At 36.6% G+C, this 23,849-nt stretch overlaps 1 protein-coding gene across 4 annotated transcripts in view; it reads right to left on the bottom strand.

Moving 5' to 3' along the window:
- Nucleotides 1–23,849, bottom strand: part of KCNH5 (potassium voltage-gated channel subfamily H member 5) — a 298,351-nt gene that overhangs the window by 215,306 nt on the left and 59,196 nt on the right. For all 4 annotated transcript variants that reach the window (XM_021062620.1, XM_021062638.1, XM_021062628.1 and 1 more), the window contains one exon: nt 17,119–17,511. In XM_021062620.1, coding sequence (XP_020918279.1) covers nt 17,119–17,511 — 393 coding nt within the window. The remainder of the gene's footprint in view (nt 1–17,118; nt 17,512–23,849) is intronic.

Below are 23,849 nucleotides of genomic sequence, written 5' to 3'. Positions count from 1 at the left end.
TTAGCTCTATTCAGACTTCAGATCTCAGCTTAGTCATTGCTTCCTCAGAGAAGCTTTTCTCTCCAATCTAGATATGGTCATTTCTTCATATAATCTCAAATGACCAGGTACATTCCCATCATGAAATTTGTCTCTTTCTGGTTGTATACTCATGTTTTGTTCATTCTGTTATTCCTAACACACTCTCTCGAACAGTGTAAGCACCAAACATTTATTGAGAAAACAAATACATGAATTAAAGAAAAAACTAGCCAAACAGTAATCTCTCTTAATAATTTCTGAATCGTCTAGCACTGAAATTGTAATTAATAATCAATTGATTTAATCTTCAAGGAGCACTATATCAAACAACTATATAGAAACCACTCTGTTTTATAAGCATAGAGGTCTAATTCTAAGTAGATTTTATGAAAGATACATACATAACCCATTTCCATTTCCTTCTGTAGAACACAATTTAAAGGCTGAAAGAAAACTAAGTAAACTAGAAAATGTAGAAACTACATGTGCTATCTATATCTTTAACCCAGATAGCAAGTTCTACTGACTCCTTCCTATTCAGAACTCACTTCTTCAAATCATGCCACCAAGAAACCCATGGGGAAACAATCCCAATTACTCCATGCATCCGCTAACATGCTTCAACAGAGAATCTCAATTTAAATAACTTGTACACACCACCCATTTTATACTACTTATAGTCTTATCAATACACAGTGTCATCAGCAGGTAGATAAATAGGAAGATTGATGATGGATAGTTGGGTAGATAGATATATAGATAGATGTAGAATAGAGATTTCCAGCAACATCCACAGTGTACTAATTTTAAATGTTTCTTGATATGAAAAATATGTTCTCATTTAATATCCATTGGGTTCACAGTCACTATAAAGCATGATCAAAATATGCACCCTAGGAGTCCCCATCTTGGTACAGCACAAACAAACCTGACTAGGAACCACGAGGTTGTGGATTCGATCCCTGGCCTCATTCAGTGGGCTAAGGATCTGGCATTGCTGTGAACTGTGGTGTAGGTCGCAGACGCAGCTTGGATCCTGCATTGCTGCTGCTGTGGTGTAAGCTGGCAGCTGTAGCTCCTATTGGACCCTTAGCCTAGGAACCTCCATATGCAGTGGGTGTGGCCATAAAAAGAAAAAAAAAGAAAAAGAAAGAAAAGAAAGAAAGAAAGGCCTTCTAAGAAGAGGGATATTAAGACTTGATTTTTTTTTTTCAAAAACTATGCTATATGTACAAGCGAACCAGGTTGGGAAATGTTTTAAATACTTTAGTACTTTGTTGCTGCCTTTACAATTATCCAGTTCCTTAATAAACCCACCCCTTCCTATGTCACAGTCTCCTTTGTGCATTTCTGTCTTCTGCTCTCTACTCCAGTGAAGAAAATCTTTCCTTCAAAAACATCATATCCTCTCTCATGTGGGGGATCTCCAAATATGAATTTTAAAAACATTCTCCCAGAGTTCCCTGGTGGCTCAGTGGGTTAAGGATCCAGAGTTGTCACTGCTTTGGCATGGGTTTGATATCTGGCAGGAACTTCTGCATGCCATGGTATGGTCAAAATAATAATAGTGTTTTAAAAATAAAACAAAAAATAGATAAATAAAAACAAATAAAATAATAATAAAAATACTCTCCTTAACCTACTAACCACTCCTTTTGACTGGTTAATCCTGGTTAATCCTACTCATCTTTCAGGTCTGGGCTTAAACGTCACCTCTTCAAAGACTTCCCCTGACTATTCCCATCTTCAAATATGTTAAGATCCTTTATGGTACAAATAATTAGTTCAAGAAATACTGATGAAACAACACAGCAGGCACTAAGACTTGAAGCAGAAAAAGGCTAGTCTAACAATTTGTAATTATCGTAAAATAATCATTGCACAAGCCCTGTCATCTAGGCCTTCTCATTCATTGTGGTCAAAGCATTTGCATCTGCAAAAACCCAAACAAAAGCCTTTTGAGTATGGCCATTCATAAGTCAGTGTAATCCTGTGTATTAATATGACTATAAATGAAGATTACATTTACTGACATGATGACTTAAACAGAAGCAAATCACAGTGAAAACTAGCATCTTCTGGAAAATTGCACACCAGCCATTTGATTGTAAAGTCCATATTTGTGTGTGTAATGCTGACCAAGTAAATAATCACACTACAAGACTATCTTAGATCATGCTTGTTCTCAGTAAAGTCAAAAGGTTATAGGGTGGAAATCTCTGCTTATGAAAGGAGCAGCCTCAGGCATCTTCTTCCATAGGATTTGACTTCATAGCAGTCTGTGTAGCAATCCACAGAGCTCTGAGTTCCTTGTGCCCAAGGCCCAGGTGAAAATCCAGAAGTGAGCAAATGAGACACAATTGGCTGGTACTAGAACCATCTTAACTTAATAATCTTAAGAACTAAAAATTGTCTAAGCTACACTCAGCTTGGTCACTCAGAACTGAAACCATACCTTGCTGTCAACGTTGACATGACTTTGCATTATTCCTGTCTTACTTAGCACAGCTTCATTTTTCCAGGACTCTCTTGTCTAGGTGAATGGTTTGACTTTTCATTATAGGAATTATCCAAAGACTCATTAACTCCTTAGTGAAAAGCATTAACATACAGGTTAGGCCCTAAGAGTCTTTGACTCCTTTGCCTCAAAATCACCACCTTACTATTTCCACCAATCTTGGACTATGATATCATGATTCTTGAAACTTACCCAATCCTAATAAAGCTCACTCTTATAGCTCTTCCCTGCTTTGAAAGACCCACCTACCTTAAATCAAACTTCTAGTTCCCAATAAATTCTCTCCTTTTCTAAGATACTGCCAAATGCTCTGAGATACTACCAAATCTTTTCAAGATAGTGTTCTCTCTTATAATGGTAGACAATAAACTCAATTTAGCTTTGCCTTATTAATGAATTGTGTTTGAGGTTCCCTCTTGATGCCTCATGCTCCACCTAACCCAATACCTATAATAAGAACACAGTATAGCTTTCAGAGTTCCACAATGGATATGCTCAGAGTTGTATCAGTCAGGGAACCCTTAAGCTATAGTATCCTCATAAGGTTATAACTCATTAAAAGTCCTTCACAGTCCAGATGCAATTTACTGTTCAGAGTTTTTTGGTTTTTTTTTTTGTCTTTTTGCTATTTCTTTGGGCCGCTCCCATGGCATATGGAGGTTCCCAGGCTAGGGGTCGAATCGGAGCTGTATCAGAGATCTTTTTAAATGTAATATTGCCCAGAAACATAGGTAGGACATTTTCTTCATCAGTTTGGAAACCATGGATGATCAAAGGTAAAATCTGTCATACAGAGGAGAAATGGTTTTGTTAACCCTTACCCATAATGTCTAATAAACAAACTTCTTAAAGATGAAAAATTCCAATATAAATATGTTCCTTGTGAGTTCACATGTCTTATGTGAAAGCAGAAATAAATTCATGGAATAAAGTGAAGTAATAAAAAGACTAAATGGAGTAGCGATGAAGGCTTAGAACTTTCTTCAAAGAGTGAGGAAAGCACAGTGATAATTACTGTGCAGAAAGATAGCAAAGAGCAATTTCTATGGAAGCATCCATAGTTAAGGCCGAAAATTTAGGGGTTATAGTATAAATATTGCAATATATTTCAACTGCAATGTGGTTTTTTTTTTTCTTTTGTCTTTTTGTCTTTTTGCCTTTTCTAGGGCAGCTACCGCAGCATATGGAGGTTCCCAGGCTAGGGGTCGAATCAGAGCTGTAGCCGCCAGCCTATGCCAGAGCCACAGCAACTCGGGTCCGAGCCGCATCTGCAACCTACAGCACAGCTCACAGCAACACCGGATCCTTAACCCACTGAGCAAGGCCAGGGATCAAACCCGCAATCTCATGGTTCCTAGTCGGAGTCGTTAACCACTGCGCCACGATGGGAACTCCAATGTGGTTGCTCTTACATCAGAATCATTCCCTAATGCTTAACAATAGAAAGCATTCATCATGAATGAAGATCAATACAGATAAAAATTTCCATTCATGTAAGCAACCAAATCAAATGAAGGAATCTCATGGCTGTTCTTATTGCTTATAATTTCCTGTCCCCCCAAAGCTCCTAAGCTAACTCCCTCAGTTAGGCATACTGCTTTATCTCTGTAGAAAAGTAATGCAAAAGAATATATTCCTGGAATATCACCAATTTTTTCAAATATAAAACAAGACATCTATATTTAGATCTGTGTATTATCCAAACTTGATACCATTCTGTATCACCAATACCCACTTGGAATAGAACTTAAAAGTTGAGCCTATTGCCCCTAGGCTTCAGTTTGGAACCTGTGGTTGACTCTTAGCCATTTTCCAAATCATTTCCTCATCTCCTCCTTCACAGGGACTCCTCTTTTATTCACACCCTTGAATAGCTTGTGAGAAAATTTTTCTCTCAAGCTAGAACTTAGCAATTTGAGTTCAGTGACTGTGCTTGTACATATTTGTATTCATTTGTTCACCATGCTTTGCACACATAATGGGAGATACCAGCTTGAGGACCTAAATCCTAAGGTAACCCCTAAACACATATGGAAAGCTGGCAGGGTAGGTCATCTGACTGGAAGATTATTCAAGTGAGACTATCCATAGAAAGGAACTTACGAACAGAGAGGTGAGCATGGTGGGCAGATGATAATGCTCAATTGCCTAAAAGGAGAATTTGGGGGGATAGTTAAGGTTAGGCTACAAAGATTGCCATTTGGTCCTATTTTGCTGTTACAAATAAGAAACAAGTATATTTAGGAAACATGATAGTCTTCAATGCCCATTTACTGCAATAGAAATATATACAATATGGCAATTATCTGTCAGGCACTGCAAATCCAGGATATAAGAAAGATAGAATCTTTGCATTGAGTTGGTATAAGGACTATTTGATTCTTCCAGAAAGGAACACAGTGCCTAACCCCTAGTTTTATAAATATCTCTTTGGTTTTAATTTCTTAATTTGAAGTAGAATTGAAGGATACAAAATAGGGTCACTCATAAACCTTCCCTTGAAGGTTGAATGATAGGTGTTAGTAAACCACTAATCTAATCCTTAATAAAAATATAAACGGTTTTTATTTTATTGTTACTAGAAGAGCTAGGATTATCAAGGTGCTTTCTTAGGCAGAGAAGAATTAGGAAGTATATAGGACTTAAAATTGCAGCTAAAGTCTTTAAAGAAGGCTACTAAGAAACTAAGAAAATTTAAACTAAGAAAGTCTCATACAGTGAAATGAGCCAGAAAGACAAAGACAAATACCATATGATATCACTTATAACTGGAATCTAATATCCAGCACAAATGAACATCTCCTCAGAAAAGAAAATCATGGACTTGGAGAAGAGACTTGTGGTTGCCTGATGGGAGGGGGAGGGAGTGGGAGGGATCGGGAGCTTGGGCTTATCAGACACAACTTAGAATAGATTTACAAGGAGATCCTGCTGAATAGCATTGAGAATTTTGTCTAGATACTCATGTTGCAACAGAAGAAAGGGTGGGGGAAGAAAAGGTATCCTTACATGTATACATGTAAGGATAACCTGACCCCCTCGCTGTACAGTGGGAAAATAAAAAAAATTATTAAAAAAAAAAAGAAAGTCTCATACAGAGGTAAAATCACCCCAGAGATGATACATTTCATCATAGACAATCCATGTGATACAATACATCACATCACAGACACATCTCATACTCTTCAGAGTAAGTTAATTTACAGGGATAAAGAGAAGCATTACATAATGATAAAGGGGTAAATCCTCCAAGAAGGCATAGCAATCCTTATGTGCATGCAACAAACAAGAGCATCAAAATATGTGACGCAAAAACTAATAGAATTTCAAGTATAAATAAGATGAATCCACTATTATAGTTATTGACCTCAACATCCCTCTGTCAGAAATTATTAGACCTAGCAGGCAGAAAATCAGTAAGGACATAGTGGAACTCAATAGTCTATTATTGATATCTTTGGCTAATTTATATGCCAGCAAAAAAAAAAATACACTTTCTTCTCAAGTTCATGTGAAATGCTCACCAAGATAGACCACATCCTGGGCTATAAAACACACCTCAAGAGTCCCCATCATGGCTCGGCGATAATGAACCCAACTAGTAGCCATGAGGATGTAGGTTTGCTCTCTGCCCTCACTCAGTGGCTTAGGGATCCAGTGCTGCCATGAGCTGTGGTATAGGTCACACATGCAAATTAGATCTGGTGTTTCTATGGCTGTGGTGTAGGCTGGCAGCACTGCAGCTCTGATTCAACACCTAGCTGGAGAATTTCCATATGCCACAGGTGTGGCCCTAAAAAGACAAAGCAAACAAACAAATAAAATAACATACCTTAACAAATTTAAAAAAAATCTAAATCATACAGCATCTGCTTTTGGACCACAATAGAATTAAACAAAAAATCAATGACAGATATGCAACTAGGAAAACCAAAAATATGTGGAAATTAAATAACACACATAAATAAGACATGGATCAAAGAAATCTCAAGAAAAATTAATGTTTTAAAATTAAATGAAACTGAAAATACAACTTACCAAAATTTGTAGGATGCAGCAAAGAGGTACTCAGAGGAAAATTTATAGCTTAGAATGCACATATAAGAAAGCAATAAAGAACTAAAATCAATAACCTAAATTTTCACCTTAGTACACTGGAAAAAGAGCAGCAAATTAAATCCAAAGTAAAAAGAAGAAAAGACATATTAAAATTAGAGCAAAAAATCAATGATATTGAAAAAAGGGATCAGTAGAGAAAAAATCAACAAAATATTAAAGCTTTTTCTGTGAAAATGTCAAAAAAAATTGACAAGCCTCTAGCTACACTAACAAAAAAAAAGGCACAATTACTAATACGAGAAATGAGAGAACATCACTTCAGATGTCATAGACATTAAACGGATAACAATAGTAATAATAATAATAACAATAACAATAATAATGGAAAAACATGAACAACTCTATGCCCATAAATTTGAAAATTTAGGTACAATGGATTAATTCCTTTAAAGATACAATGTGCCAAAACTCACATGCACAAAAAATTTTGATTATTTAAAGGGAATTATATCTATTAAACAGATTGATTTAATAATTAATAACCTTCCAAAACAGATAGCACTAGGCCCAGATGAGCTCACAAGTAAATTCTACCAAATACATATGGAAGGATTTATACCAATTCTCTATAATCTCTTCTAGAAGGTAGAAGCAGTAGAAACAGTACTACAAACAGTAATACCAAAACCAGACAAAGACAATATGAGAAAATAAAACTACAAATAAATATCTCTCATGTACATACCTGCAAAAAATCCTCAAAAAAATTAGCAAATCAAAATATTATAAGAATTATACTGTATGACCAAGTAAGACTTATCCAAGGTAGGCATGGTTGGCTCAACACTCAAAAATCAACTAATGTAATCCATTTTATCACAGATAAAAAAGAAAAATGATATGTTCATATCAATAGATTCAGTAAAAGAACTTGACAAAATACAACGCTTAGAATAAAAACTCTCAGAAAACTAGGAACACAGAGGAACTTCCTCAACCTGAAAAAGAACATATACAAAAACCTTGAAGGATATATCATATTACATTATTTAATGATGAGAAACCATAAGCTTTCCCACTAAGATCAAGAACAAGAAAGAATTTCTATTCTCACCGGTCCTCTCTGATCTCATACTGGAAGTCCTAGCAAATGCAATAAGAAAAGGAAATAAAATGGTATACAGATTGGGAAGAAAAAAAAAACTTTCTATATTTACAGATGATACGATTGGCTATGCAGAAAATCCAAACAAACTGACCCAGAAAAAAAAAAATCTGGAACTAATTAGCAATTAAAGCAAGTTTGCAGGATATAAGTTCAATATGCAAAAACGAATCACTTTCCTGTATATCAACAATGAACAAGTGGAATTTAAAATTTAAAAACACAATGTAATTTACATCAGCACCAAAAACTGAAAGACATATATAAAAGTAACAAAACATATACAAAATGTGTATGAGGAAAACTATGAAACTCTGATGAAAGAAATCAAATAACTAAATAAATGGAGTAATATTTCATGTTTATGGACAGAAATATTCAATATTGTCAAGACATCAATTATTCTTGATTTAATCTAAAGCTACAAAGTAATTTCAATCAAAATCCCAGCAAGGGGAAACCTGGACAGATGCATGCAAAGCAATGAAATTAGAACACACCATGAGGTGTGAGGACACCATGCACAAAAATAAACTCCAAATGGCTGAAAGACTTAACTATACGACAGGACACCATCAAACTCCTAGAAGAAAACATAGGTAAAACACTCTCTGACATCAACATCATGAATATTTTCTCAGGTCAGTCTCCCAAAGCAATAGAAATTAGAGCAAAAATAAACCCATGGGACCTCATCAAACTGAAAAGCTTTTGCACAGCAAAGGAAACCAAAAAGAAAACAAAAAGACAACTTACAGAATGGGAGAAAACAGTTTCAAATGATGCAACTGACAAGGGCTTAATCTCTAGAATATATAAACAACTTATACAACCCAACAGCAAAAAAACCAATCAATCAATGGAAAAATGGACAAAAGACCTGAATAGACATTTCTCCAAAGAAGATATACAGATGGCCAACAAACACATGAAAAAATGCTCAACATCGCTGATTATAAGAGAAATGCAAATCAAAACTACCATGAGATACCACCTCACACCAGTCAGAATGGCCATCATTAATAAATCCACAAATAACAACTGCTCAAGGGGGTGTGGAGAAAAGGGAACCCTCCTGCACTGTTGGTGGGAATGTAAACTGGTACAGCCACTATGGAGAACAGTTTGGAGAGACCTTAGAAATCTATACATAGAACTTCCATATGACCCTGCAATCCCACTCTTGGGCATCTATCCGGACAAAACTCTACTTAAAAGAGACACGTGCACCTGCATGTTCATTGCAGCACTATTCACAATAGCCAAGACATGGAAACAACCCAAATGTCCACCGACAGATGATTGGATTTGGAAGAGGTGGTATATATACACAATGGAATACTACTCAGCTATAAAAAAGGATGACATAATGCCATTTGCAGCAACATGGATGGAGCTAGGGAATCTCATCCTGAGTGAAATGAGCCAGAAAGACAAAGACAAATACCATATGATATCACTTATAACTGGAATCTAATATCCAGCACAAATGAACATCTCCTCAGAAAAGAAAATCATGGACTTGGAGAAGAGACTTGTGGTTGCCTGATGGGAGGGGGAGGGAGTGGGAGGGATCGGGAGCTTGGGCTTATCAGACACAACTTAGAATAGATTTACAAGGAGATCCTGCTGAATAGCATTGAGAATTTTGTCTAGATACTCATGTTGCAACAGAAGAAAGGGTGGGGGAAGAAAAGGTATCTTTACATGTATACATGTAAGGATAACCTGACCCCCTTACTGTACAGTGGGAAAATAAAAAAAATTATTAAAAAAAAATCCCAGAAAGTTATTTTGTGGATATCCATATACTAATTCTGAAGTTTGTACAGAGGGACAAAAATTGTGCAGAATAGCCAATACAATATTAAAGAAGAAGAACAAATTCAGAGGACAGACACTCAACTTCAATGCTTGCTGTGAAGTTATAGTAATTAAGGCAGTGTGTTATTGGTGAAACAAATAAGCAAATATAACAATGGAACAGAAAAGAGAGCCCAGAAATAGACCCCTCATAAATATAGTGAACTTATCTTTGACAAAGGAGCAAAGGCAATACAATAAATAAAATATAATTTTTTCAACAAATGGTAATAGAACAATTAGATATCTGATAAAAAATATGAACCTAGTCAAAGAACTTATACAGTTTACAAAAATTAATTCAAAATAGATCATATGCCTAGACATAAAATATAAACTATAAAACTTTAAGAAGATAACATGGGAGAAAATCTAGGTGATCTTGGGTATGATAATAATTTTTAAGATACCACAACAAAGGCACAGTCCATGAAAGAAATAACTAAGAAACTGGACTTCATTAAAATTCAAAACTCTAGGGAGTTCCCTGGTGATCTAGCAGTTAAGGATTTGATGTTATCACCACAATGGCTTGGGTTCGACATTTGGATGGGAATTTCCACATGCTGTGGGCATTGCCAAAAAAATTTTAAGACTCTGCTCTGTGAAAGATCCTGTCAAGAAAATGAGTAGACAAGCCACAGACTGGGAGAAAATATTTGCAAAGGATATATAATAAAGGACTATTTTCCAAAATATATGAAGAACTCTTAAAATCAACAAGATGGTTAATGACCCCATTATAAAATGAGCAAAAGATCTAAACAGACGCTTGACCAAAGGAGCTTTCAGATAGTAAATAAGCGTATGCAAGTATGTTCATATATCATTAGAAAATGGCAAGTCAAAACAAGACACATTCTACTAGAATGGCTAAAATCCAAAACACCAATGATATAAAGTGCTAGTAAGAGAGTGGACCAGCAGGAACTCTTATTTATTGCTGGTGGATGTGTAAAATGGTACAACCACTTTGAAAGACAGTTTGGCAGTTTCTTACAAAACTGAACATATTCTTACCACATGATCCAACCACACACTTGATATTTACCCAAATAAGTTGGTAATTTATACCTACACAAAAACCTGCACACAAAAGTTTATGGCAGCTGTACTCATAATTGCCAAAACTTGAAGGCAATCAAGATGTCCTTCAGCAGATGAATGGACAAGCAAATTGTGGTACATCCAGACAATGGAATATTATTCAGTGCTAAAAAGAAATGAGCTAGCAGCCATGAAAAGACATAGAAGAACCAAAAATGCACCTAAGTGAAAGAAGCCAATCTGAAATGGCTACTTATATATGATTCCAACTATATGACATCTGAAAAAAGCAAAACTATGGAAACAGTAAGGATCAGTGGTGCCCAGAGTTTAGGAGGGAAGAAGGGATGAAGAGGCAGAGCACTGAGTTTTAGGACAGTGAAACTACTCTCTCAAACACTACAATATGTCTTTATGCATTTGTCAAAACCCATAAAATGTACAACACCAAGAGTGAATCCTAATGCAAGCTATGGACTTTGAGCAATATGATGTGACGTTGCAGTTTCATCAATTAGAATCTATATGCCCCTCGGGGCGGGGGAGCATTGATAATGGGGGAGGATATGCATATGTGGGGACTATCTTGGTGTGGGAAGTCTCTGTACCTTCTCCTCAAGTTTGCACTTGCATCTGCCTCTACATAGATTAAATCATGAGCCACTGCAGCTGCTGACCCTCAACACCCCTGGAAAGGAGCTCAGCGTGGAGATCAGGAATGAGGCCCTGTGTGCTCTGAGAAAAGTGACAGAACAGATCTTCAAATAGATAATTTATGAGCCCAATCCTTGCAGCTCCTCATATCTAGAAAAGCACTAAAGTCCTTCATGGTGATGTCTGCTCCTCATGACAAGAAGTAGCCTTCATGACACTAGCAGCTAACTTCTATAAAATGTATGCTGGGTTGCATGGGCTTCCCCCTTCACTAAAATCACACATATACTGATCTTCCCCCCTACTTCTTTGGAATGGTATTTCAGAGCTATCTGAAATGCTGTCTCCAGGGCTATAGTCCTCATTCCCCTCTTCCTGCCCCTCCAAAAATCTCTCAACCTTTAAGTCATACATATTTTTCAAGTCAACACTGCTCTTTTTAAAAAAGTTCATTGTCAACTGGGCAAACACACTGATAAGAAAAATCAATCAATTCCAAGATGGACTTGGCAGTGTTTCTATGGAGTTAATAAGATTAAAACTAGGAAAACTAAAAATACATATATTATGTAATCCTCACCTATATCACTCAAACATTATTTAAATTATCTAAAGGCATTAATGAAAAATTAATGGAAATCAAACTGTATTGAACAACAATTTCTATCATGCTATTCTTGGTAGTGTCTGAAGTTCAACAAAGGGGGAAAAGAAGCCATTAAAATCTATGAGTATAGTTAGCATCTTTGATTTCCAATTCTTGCTTTGATGACCAGATAAGAGACAAAAATTTTCTATGTAAATAGATATGCTAAAACAAGGTAATGCATGTGGCCACCTCACAAGCATAATTCAATTTAAAAAAATCATTTTACTTCAATAAAAAAAATCACTTTTCTGGAAATTAAAAATAGTTATGTATTTCCACTTAGTGGTCACTGGCTCATTATTTTGCCTCCTGAAACAATGCATAGATGATCATTTTTCCAATTTCAATTTGTTCTGACCTATCGTATATCATGTTTACTACTTACTAATACCACTCATTGTCCCCTAAATTCCCTGTGGATCATGGTTTCTAAATCCATTTAGGCTACCAAACTATGCATTATTATCTGCAGCTGCCCCATCTTTCTTTGATGTCTTATAATTCAGTTCCCCTGACCTTCCTGGGAAATCAAGCTCTCTGGACCTCCTGGAGCTGTACTCAAATGCATGCTAACAAAGGAACTTGTTTCTATTCCTTGGATTCCTAGTGATAATATCTTTTACCCCCTGTTACGGCTTCTAGGAAATTTACATTACTTCTTTGAAATAGAATGCTTTTCTTTAACAGACTCTGTCTTCTTAGCCTCACGGTTCTTTTAAAAGAATGAAATACATAGTTCATGAATTCCCAGTAAATCAAATTACCTTCAGAGAGCATGTTGACTGAGACAATCTTAAATATAAAAAGTGTTATTAAGTCCTCTAAATCATTCTGCACCCGAACCATCTTAAAGGATTAAACTGATCTCAGACTCATACTCTCCTATTCCCTAGGCACCACCAGCTCAATTCCTCATTTTTAAGTTCTGCTTTGCTTTATATCATTATACAATCTACGAAAACCTTGCTAACACTTCATTTCTTCAGGTCAGTGAGTCACCAATATGCACTAAGAGCCACAAAGGACTGACTACCAAGGAGATAAAAGACATTCTTTACCATCACAGGGCTTACGGCCACGCTGAGGAAACAGACATACACATGAAATAATAATATCTCCTCAGACATGCACAACTCTACAAGTGAAAATCACTCATGTCTGTTTTCCCATTTATTCCTCAAAACCATCTTGTGAAGTAAAAAAAGTCACACATTCTTTCCCTTTTTTATAGATGTGGAAACTAAGATCCAAAGCCACTATCCTAAAGGCTCACAACAAACATATCCTAGAGAAGGCATCTAATGATTAAAAGAGAAAGTTAAAAATAATGCAAAACCAAAATACAAGACAATACTAGTTTAAAAGATGAGGAGGCAAACAGAGGTCCTTGATTTATTTAGAAGGCAAAGATACTAATAAGTCAAATACTATTGCTAAAATGTTAAGAGTAAGGAATTAACAGAGAAACTTCCAATTCAGCAGAAGGAATCCAGATTTTAAAAATTCAAACAATCTAAAAGATGGCATAAAAGAAGAAAAATAAAGCAAAAATATAAAAAAGTAAAGAAAAAGTATTTTATAATAAAAATAAGATGCTCTAAGTAAATCAAAAGGTAATCACAATAAATGTAAGTAGACCAAATTGCCAGTTAAAGAGACTCTTAGAATGTGTACACTATTGATAAAATATATAATCAGAGTATAATAATTTAGAATGATAAAAGTAAATGATAGAAATATATTATATATATATATATATATCAAATACTATACAAATTCTAATTTAACTCTATTAGTATCAAGCCAAATAGACTTTAACCAAAAAAAAAAAAAAAAAAAGATTATTGGAGACAAAGAAAGGAAATAATGTTGAGAAAATCTTCCCAAAAGTTTAGCAAAAAGATAAAATATTGGAAAATAAGGGAGGGAGGAATTAGAGGACATATCCAATAGGTACAATATCTGAATAAGAGGAGTTCCAGTAAGAGAGAGAACGGGGGGGGGGGGTGTATGGAGAAAATCATCATAAGAAAAAAATCAAAAACAGAAGATATGCTTTTCCAGACTGAAAAAAGTTACCCAGTCAGTGCCCAGAAAAACTGATGGAAATGGACACATACCACACTATGTCGTTGGAAAGTTTCAGACCCTGGACAAAGACAATACAGCAAATTTCCAGAAAGAAAAAAAACAGGTCACAAATAAAGGATCAGAAATCACAATGGCTTAAAGTTGCTTAACAGAATTATTAGAAAGGAGACTATAATGACACTATGTCTTTCAAATTCTGCGGAGAAATTATCTCTAGCCTAGGATATTATATCTAGCCAACTGTCAATCAGGTGGGTAATGAGGGATTTATTTAAGAAAATGATGTTGATAGAATATTGCTTGCATCAATGTAACGACAGGAGATTTAGATAATTGGCCTAGAGCTTGGTGATTAAATTTATGAAAAGTATATAAAACTAAGAAAATGATAAAACCAGACAGTTATCAACTCTCAGGAAAATGAAAAGTGCGGAAAAGAAAAGGTGATCACAACATGTTGAAGGTTCAGTTATATAGCATATTTGTAGCCAGAGATACAAATACTAAATACAAAAACCTAGTATTTATGGGACAAAAAGATGATATACCTATATCATGAGACTGAGGTGATGGAAATAGTGCATGTAACAGAGTGAGGGCAGGAAGCAAGGGACTAAAACCTTAAAGTCCATAGTGAGAAGTCAAAGATAAGTCCTAAGATTGAAAAACCATGAGGTAGTTTTAATATGGTTATTGGTGATGAAAGCTAATAATAAAAGAATCATCTAAACAATTTGAAAATGGTCTTCTCGAGGGTCTTCCCATTTTAAAAATGAGATTATTGTCAATTATTCAAAACAGAAGTTCTACCAATACTCCCCTGAGCAATGTATGAGAGACCTCACCACATCACTTTATCAGTGCAGGTCCCTACAGAGCAATGCCAAGTCAATGTTAGACATGCAAGACTTTTCCTGAGATAAATGTCTGCAAAGGATGTGGGGAGGAGGGATGAGCCTTCAGACCACAGCACAGGTCTGAAACCTGTGAAGAGAGAAGAAGAATTGTGAAGGAAGAGCCTAAACTCCAGCACAGTTAGATGGGGAGTCCCAGAGCAAAAGCTGCTCGAGAGAGGAGTTCTTCATTAAGCAGGAGGAGACTAATTATAATATTACCACCCTCTTCATCATTGGGTAGGCACAGCTTTGGGAAATATGGATTCAGTGTGTGAACCACAGAACATCAAAAGCCACAGCAGGTGTTGGTCAACTGTATTCAGTAGTGTGTTGGTAAATGATTAACAACTAATTCCACAGGAAGTTTTTTAAAAAGTTTTTATTCATAGCATTTGCATCTTTCTGGGTATAAATACTCCCACTGTGGCCAGTTCCAGGTTACCAGTATTGACAGTGTGATATCACTGACTGCTGAGTTTGAAAAAGATACTAATTGTTTTCTCAAACCAGGAGCCACCCCCAGGAAGCCTGTAACCATGTGCCAAACAACAGATTTTCATGACGGGAGATCTGAACAGTGCACCTCCTTAGCCAATTTACTAACATAGTGTGTGTAACTGACACTATGTCAGTGTACTTGTCAGGTTTACTTTGCATTTTCCTTAATATGATTAAGTCTAAGAAGCTTTTTGTATATTTAGATAGTATATTAAATGCATTCATTATTATATATTTAATGCATTTTCTTTTCTATGAATTAGCCAATCTTTTGATTATTTTTATTTATATCTTTACTCCTATGTTCTAAGTAATGGAAATCTTAATGCATTGATCTTATTACATTTATCCATTTAGTAAATGGATATATAAATACTAATTATTACCTTATTATTATATGATTAGCATTTTCAAAATTATAAAAAAAATCAACTCCTCTAAACACTTCCCAGAGGATAAATACAAAAAAAAATAAAAGCATGATATAGATGGAATCTAAAATTAGAAAACAAATTACTATGATGCCTTTTGTTCACCCAAATTTTTAAAGTAACAATTACATGCACAGCACCAAAATACAATGTGTAGGAGTTCTCTTGCCGTGCAATGTTAGATTAAGTATCCAGAATTGTCACTGCAGCAACTTGTGTCGCTGCTTTGACCAGGGTTCGACCCCTGGTCAGGAAACTTCCACATGCCATGGTAAGCCCCCAAAAAATACAATGTCTATACTTAACTTTCAGAGAAATATTTTTTAACATCATTAAGGCTGAGTGAATTTAGAAATTTTATGGACAAAGTTACTGAAATGTTTCAGTCTATCTCCCAAAACACACAGAATGACAACAGTGTAGTAGAGAATTTTCCATCTGAGCAGTACAAGGACAGAGTAGAATCTTTAGGGGAATTAAGTTTGTAATTATTATTGTGAACACATTTTAGTAATATATATTTATATTTATCTTTGGTGTGGCAAGTTGAAAATCAAACAGTGAGTTAGATGCTAAGAAGCTCTGGATGAAAGGGTCTTTCAAGATATTACATGTTTTAAGTATTTCTTAATTGTGCAGGTAACATTGAATATGCAGAGTCTTAATTAGACCAACATCATAACTGATCCAATACAGTTTTTAACCACAAATGTACTTAGACAAAATTTTAAGCAGAAACTATAAAAAAAGGAGGCCAAAAAGGCAAAAAGTCAAGAATTGCTCTTCCATAAAAGTTTTCTATATCTTTTTGTTAACTCAAGTGCTGCTACCATCTGTATCTGGAGGGGAGGAGTCAAAAAATCTACGGATGCATAAAGTTTTAAAATGCTACAGTTTTCCAAAAAAAAAATACCTATTTCATCATCTTTCAAACAATTATCTAGTTCACAAGCCATATTTGACTCCAAATGAAGCAGCTTTTCTTATGCTCCACCTCCTTCAACCACAACCTCCAACCATAGCCATTTTCCTAATAATTAGTATTTTCAACTAGAAATCAAGAAGCAGATGAAAATGAATTTAAGGTAATCAAATCTGATATTATGGCAAGTGTCCAATAAGATGAAGGTTGAAAGTGGTAACTAAAAACAATCTGGATTATCTATAAACTTTTATCCTAATTTTCTCGAGCACTAAAAAAAAAAAAAAGAGAGAGAGAAACTTACCTCATCCACATTTTCAAAGGCATTGATGATGTCATAAGGTAAACAAGACAACAGATCGATCACAAACCAAGTTTTCAGATAGTTCATCCTTATCAGCTTGGGGTCAGAAATGACCTCTCCACCAGGTCCCACAAAAGTCGTGTGAAAATTTAAAACAATGTCAACCAGAAAAATAACATCCACTACACTGTCCAGCACCAGCCAGGCTATGTTATTCTGCTTCGTTTTGAAGGAAACGTTATAAGGAACCATAATGGCGGTGTAGAAGGTAAGAATTAAAATCACCCAATCCCAAGTTGTTTTAAAAGCACAGTAGTGTAAAATAATGTGTGGTGGCGTCTTTGGTGCTTCTTGCTTGTACTGAGGAAGGATATCTGATCCCAGCTGAAGAACCTAAAAGAGAGAAAAAGTATATATAAATGACCTGGACATCTCTGCACAGTTAGTAATGAGTTTAAATTGAGTGGCAGTCAAACCACAGTCTGTTATCATGATTCCTGGTTTCAAGGACATCAGGACAGTCACACTCTGGAGTTTCATCTCCCTCTTCTCCTGAGTTCAAAGTCACTTCAAGTCCAGTCACTGTACCCAAGCTGATCTGGCTGCCATTCCCTCTGGCTTTCTCTGATGGCTAACTGTTGGTTATAACACCGACCTCCATGCAACAGAGGGCAGAAAGGCAAAAAAAAGAGGCAGATCACTCCATATTGATAGGTGGCAGTTCTAATAAAGGGACTTTTGAGGTTTTTATTGGGCAGCCATAAGACTAGGAGATTTCTGAACTCACTCACCAAATCCTAAAAGTTTATACAGAGGCCTGAAGTGGGTGCAGGCATATTTTCGGTCCAAAAGGTTTCAACACCTCACATTCCCAAGGCTGCATTCTTGAAAAGAGATCCCACCGTGGGAATAGTGGACAGAGAGTACATTCCAAGGACAGGGGAGGGGCTGAGGAGCCTCCAGGTGCCTGGGTCCAGCTCAAAGTTCAACCGCCAGTCACGTCTTCTCAGTGACCTCCTCTAACACCAACAGGAATCCACAGCACAGCTGGACATCCACTCCTGGAAGTAACTTCTGCACTCGGCAAACTTGCCTAAATCACACATCTCTCACTGATTATCCAGCTGTTATGTGCATGACTCACCATCAACAATTTGTCACATATATGGCACCTCAGGAAGCATGACTTTGATTCTGATGGTTTTCCTGAATCCCAGGACCCCACTGTTGGTGCTATTGCTCTTGTGCGGGACTCAGCCAGGGCCCTAATGACTGGCACAGCAACATCAATGTTGTAAAGGTTATAGCCTGCTTTTCACGTTCTTCCTTTTAAATCAAGACATTAAGAAAATTGGATTTCCTTCCTAGATGCACATTCCCTTGAGGAGGAAAAAAAAAAAATACTAAAGACTCAGATTTGCTTCTCCACACCTTTTTGACAAATGGAAAATTTTCAATGCAAGGTTCTATAAATGTACTCTGACTTGGTCTTATTAAAGAGACAATGAGAAAAACCAGGCGGCAGAACAGGAGCAGAAATCTGGGCAACCCTAAGCAAAGGTAACAGACACAGGACAACCTGGACACTGTGAAAAGGAGCTGAAGGAAACGGTGCAAGACCTCCGCTCTATGCCATCAATGAGGATAATGCTAAGCAAAACTAGGTTCTAAGGAGTTAGTAAATGGGACTGTGATAAATAGTATTTCCAGCAGCTTTGCCATCTTATGTAGTGTCTCTAGGACGAATGGGATCCAGAAAGTAGTAGCCAACAAATTCAAATTATAAAATCATAAATGCATCAAATGTGTGGCTATACAAATAGATATAAAAAAACTACCTGCTGGCCTGTAATTCATGTGCATTTTCTGAAACTTGGGAGAGACTCATCCTGAGAAGTCTCTCATATGCAGAACTTATATAACTGAAAACTAAGCATGCAACACCCAGCATTACTGTTCTGAAATGTGTAAAACATCACCAATATTCTCTTTAGCTATGAATTATAATTATTGTTTTAACCTTAGGAGTTACAAGAACTATTTGTAAAGATTATTACACAGATATCCTCATTGTCGGTACCTCAGTCATACTTTTCCCACAAAATCTTAAATTACTATCCTATAGGAAGGTGAGTTTTATGCTGGAACAGAGAATATTACATACACAGAACCATATAGGCTCAGGGCCTCTCTTCCTCTTTGGAATGAAGACAGCAATGTCATTGCATTAAATATGAAAATGTCCTTTATCTTCAAGGTTAATATTTTACCATCTGGCAAAATATTGCATTTGTATTGTATAAGCAAAGAGATCCTCTTATATAGCACAGGGAACTATATCTAATCACTTATGATGGAAAATGATGGTGGATAATGTGAGAAAGAGAATGTGTGTGTATATATATATGTATATATATATGTGCATGACTGGATCGCTATGGTGAACAGCAGAAAGTGAGAGAACACTGTAAACCAACCATAATGAAAAAAATATAAATCATTTAAAAATAAAAATAAAGGTGCAATTTGGAAAAAAAAATATTTTACCATCTGTGTTTACACAGTCTCTAGTTTGAACACAAAGAAATCGCACTTAGAAAATAAACTTAGTACCACAATGCCCTAGGACCTTTGGGACCCTGGGTAATTTTGCCTTCCTGGACTCCTTCCTCCTTAAAAATAATAAAATAAAAATTATATTTTATAACTGCATTATTTTAACAATGAATAAATTAATATTACATATTAAAATGTTTCACCTAAAAGTTCATTTTTTCCTTCTACTGTTAATAGAACTGCAAACATTCTGTGGAGCCCCGAAAGTGCCGTAGGCCCTATACACTGTGCTAACAGACAAGGCAGTCCTGCTCAGGGCCCTGCAGTAATGTCAGATGTCTCCTCTAGAGATGGAATGGAATCACTCTGGAGCTCAGATTTCTTCACTCTGGCTACAAACTAGAATCACCTGGAGAAGGTTTTAAAAACAGTATACTCAGACCTAGACTCCACACCAGAAAATAATTAAGTCCACCTCATGTGTGCTCTCAAAGAATCTATATTTTCAAAACTTTTCCAGGTGAGTATAATGTCCGGTTCAAAATAAAACCCTTATCTCATAATTATTTAGACAATCATAACCCAGTACTTCAGATAGCGGCCTGCATTTATTTGTAAAGCAATCCCAAAACTCTAAGAGGGAAGAAGGAAAAAGAGGCAGAGAAGAATGCTTCAGCTTTGATGTTTCTCATATGCAGAGCCCAACTTTAATCCCAGCCTCAGTACTGGGCTCTTTTTTAAAGCAGTGAGAAACAGTTCTTGGCTTTACTATTTCATTTGTACTTTCATGAGCAATAAGCCTTAGGTAGAGGAGGGATGAAATCATTGTTTCTGATGTACTTTTGTACTGATATAGACACATTCTTACCCTCTATCTTTTAATTAATTAATGTCTTTTTTAGGGCCACACCTGCAGCATATGGAAGTTCCAAGGCTAGGGGTGGAATTGGAGCTACAGTTGCCAGCCTATACCACAGCCACAACAAAACCAGATCTGAGCCGCATCTGCAACTTACACCACAGCTCATGGCAATGCCAGATTCTTTTTTATTTATGTATTTATTTTTATTTTTTGTCTTTTTGCTTTTTCTGAGGCCGCTCCTGCAGCATATGGAGGTTCCTAGGCTAGGGGTCTATTTGAAGCTGTAGCTGCTGGCCTACGCCACAGCCACAGCAACGCAGGATCCAAGCTGTGTCTGCGACCTACACCACAGCTCATGGCAACGCCGGATCCTTAACGCATTGAGCAAGGTCAGGGATGGAACCTGCAACCTCGTGGTTTCTAGTTAACCACTGAGCCATGATGGGAACTCCCAATGCCAGATGCTTATTCCACTGAGCAAGGCCAGGGATCAAACCCACATCCTCATGGATACTAGTCAGGTTCATTACCACTGAGCCACAATAGGAACTCCTTTTTTTGGGAGGGGGGAGCGTGCCTGAGGCATGCGGAAGTTTCCAGGCCAGGCAACTGAGCCACAGCAGTGACAATGCCAGATCCTTAACCTGTTGAGCCATCAGGAAACTTCCTCTGACTTTCTGAACTCACTTACTCTAAAAGAGTCAGCACCACAGACATAGCAGTGGTGCCTATATTTACCTCCACCCAGTATGAAAGAGAGAAACTGAAGCCAATCAGCAGGATGTAGAGCAGGTGCAAAACCGATAAACTGCCTACAAGAAGACCAGGATATTTGATATTGGGGATCAGCTTCAAATTTAGGGGGTCTCCTGGAATTAAGATAAAATCTATATGTGTTGGAAAAAGTGAAAGAGCCTGAAATTCAATAGCAAATCCAAATATTCAAGTTAAGCAAATTATATGACTTTGACTACAACTGGAAAAACTGTATCTTTCTGCTAACTGGGAGCTTTTTTTTTCGGGCAATCTTTGAAGATCTAAGAGCACATACAGACTAAATCTCTGTTGAAAACCTTGTTATTGCCACCTCTTCTCTAAAATCAACCCTAAGACCTGACAGAAAGCAGTTTTATATTTGAATCAGGTTTGTGAATTAAGGAGGACTGATAGAGAAGGTAACAATAATCAAAAGGCAAAGCAAAAAAGGAAAAGAACCAGATGGGAAGAAACAGGAATGAAAGTCCCTCAAAAGTAAAAATAAAAATGATGACTTGTCGGGGGGAAGGAACTTTCTATTTGATACAGAGGAAAAAACCAGCCTTGAGTGATTCGGGGTACTAAGAAATTTTTCCTTTCTGTGGTCTTTTTCCTCTTGTTTTTTCCCAATTGTGTTTACAAGAAAGAAAAACTAAATAGGGTATAGTTAAGATCCAGAAAGAATCATGACTGCAGAAGTCAGCAGTCACAGAAACAAGCTCCTACACATTAGCTTGATTTGTAGAAAGCAATGAACTGAAGGCAGAAAGAAAAAGGGGCTTCAAAATCAAGCAGTATTTAATAAGGAAGTTATATCTAATTGTTTGCTTTAAATCTTGTGTTAATTGCATATCATCTTTTAAAATATTGTGATTACTGTTATGAATTAACATTTAGATATGTAGCTGTCTTATTTGGTCTTTTAAAAACATGTCTCTCTCCCCAAGCTAGCAGTGCTATTTAGAGCAGAAAAACGCCCAAGCCTCTCTGTTAGCTATGGTTCAAGAAATCTTCTGGAGCCCTCCTAATTAGAAGAACATACTTTACTTCTTAGCCCTTTCCAACCTAAATTTAATATCTGCAACTAGTTAAGAAAGTTCCTCTGGAGCACTTAAACTCATTTTTCTTCAGCAAAGCAAACTGATGAACATATACATTTAATTTTATCTTTCTCTTCTTTGTTAAGTTACTTCAGAATATTTTGTGAGTGCCAACTGAGAGCTCAGCATAGTTTTGGTAGCTCCATTAGCTTTTTGGCATCTTTCCTACCAGTAAGACACATAAAGATTACAGAAAACATGTGAACAGCAAAGCTTCTAGCTGCCTCGGATTTCTGTCCTTCCTTTCGCTCTGGTTCAATGCATTTTCTATATGTAACATCATCTAGTCCTATGGATTTAACAACCTCATCTGTGAGTTTGATTCCAAAGCTTGCAACTCAAACCCAAATATCCCTGCAGAGCCAGATCCATACTCCATCCCACTCCCTTCTAGGAATCTCCACTTGAATTTTCTATCAGGCACTTCACACTTAATATGTCCAAAACTGAACTTGTTATCATTGTCCCCAAACCTTCTCTTCTTCCTCTTCTATTTGGCATTTTATTAACCAGCTGTAGCACTATCTACCCAACTGTTCAAGTTAAAAACACAGAGCTGTCCTTGACTCAGTCCCTTTTTCACATTCAATTCTAATTTATCGACAAAGACTTATCTAATCTTAGCACATCTGCAATCTGCCCACTTCTGCCACCAGCCCCCTTGCTTAAGGCCCTAGCTGAATTACAACTAGAACCTCTTGTTTATCTACCATTTCAACAAAGAGCCACTAGGTCAAGCAAGGGTTCCTAACCATTTTCGTGCCATAGAACTCTTTTGGCAGCCACTAGGTCAAGCAAGGGTTCCTAACCATTTTCGTGCCATAGAACTCTTTTGGCAATCTGGCAACATCTATGGGGATCCCTTCTTAAAAATATTGTTTTCAACTTAACGCAATTAAAACATGGGATTACAAAGGAGGCCATTGGGACCAATCTCCCTTTGAGAGGTTTGTAAGGCATAAATGTGATCATGTCATTTCCCTGGCACATGGGACACCAACCACCACAGTTTACTGTATGTAGCTTTAACATTTCCTGCCCTACCTGACTGTACCCACATTGAATTCACACTCAAAAGCAATGTACTATCTCACCTCTGAGTCTTTGCACATGCTGACCCATCTGGTATAATGACCTTCATTTTGTCTTCACCTGTCTCTTATATTTTTCCTTCAAGATTCACTCAGCCCAATATATCCAGAGAAAACTGTAAGTCGAAAAGATAACTTGGGAGGGGGAGGGAGGGGGATGGGCTGGGTGTCTGCGGTTAATAGATACAAACTATTGCATTTGGAGTGGATAAGCAATGAGATCCTGCTGTATAGCAGAGGCAACTATATGTAGCCACTTATGATGGAACAGGATGGATGACAATATAAGAAAAAGAATTGATATATATACAGATTCTTAACCCACTGATCAAAGCCAGGAATCAAACCCATATCCTCATGGGTACT

The sequence above is a fragment of the Sus scrofa genome, chromosome 1 (genome assembly GCF_000003025.6).
Source record: "Sus scrofa isolate TJ Tabasco breed Duroc chromosome 1, Sscrofa11.1, whole genome shotgun sequence".
Lineage (NCBI taxonomy): Eukaryota > Metazoa > Chordata > Mammalia > Artiodactyla > Suidae > Sus > Sus scrofa.
This window is presented reverse-complemented; position numbering and strand designations above follow the sequence as displayed.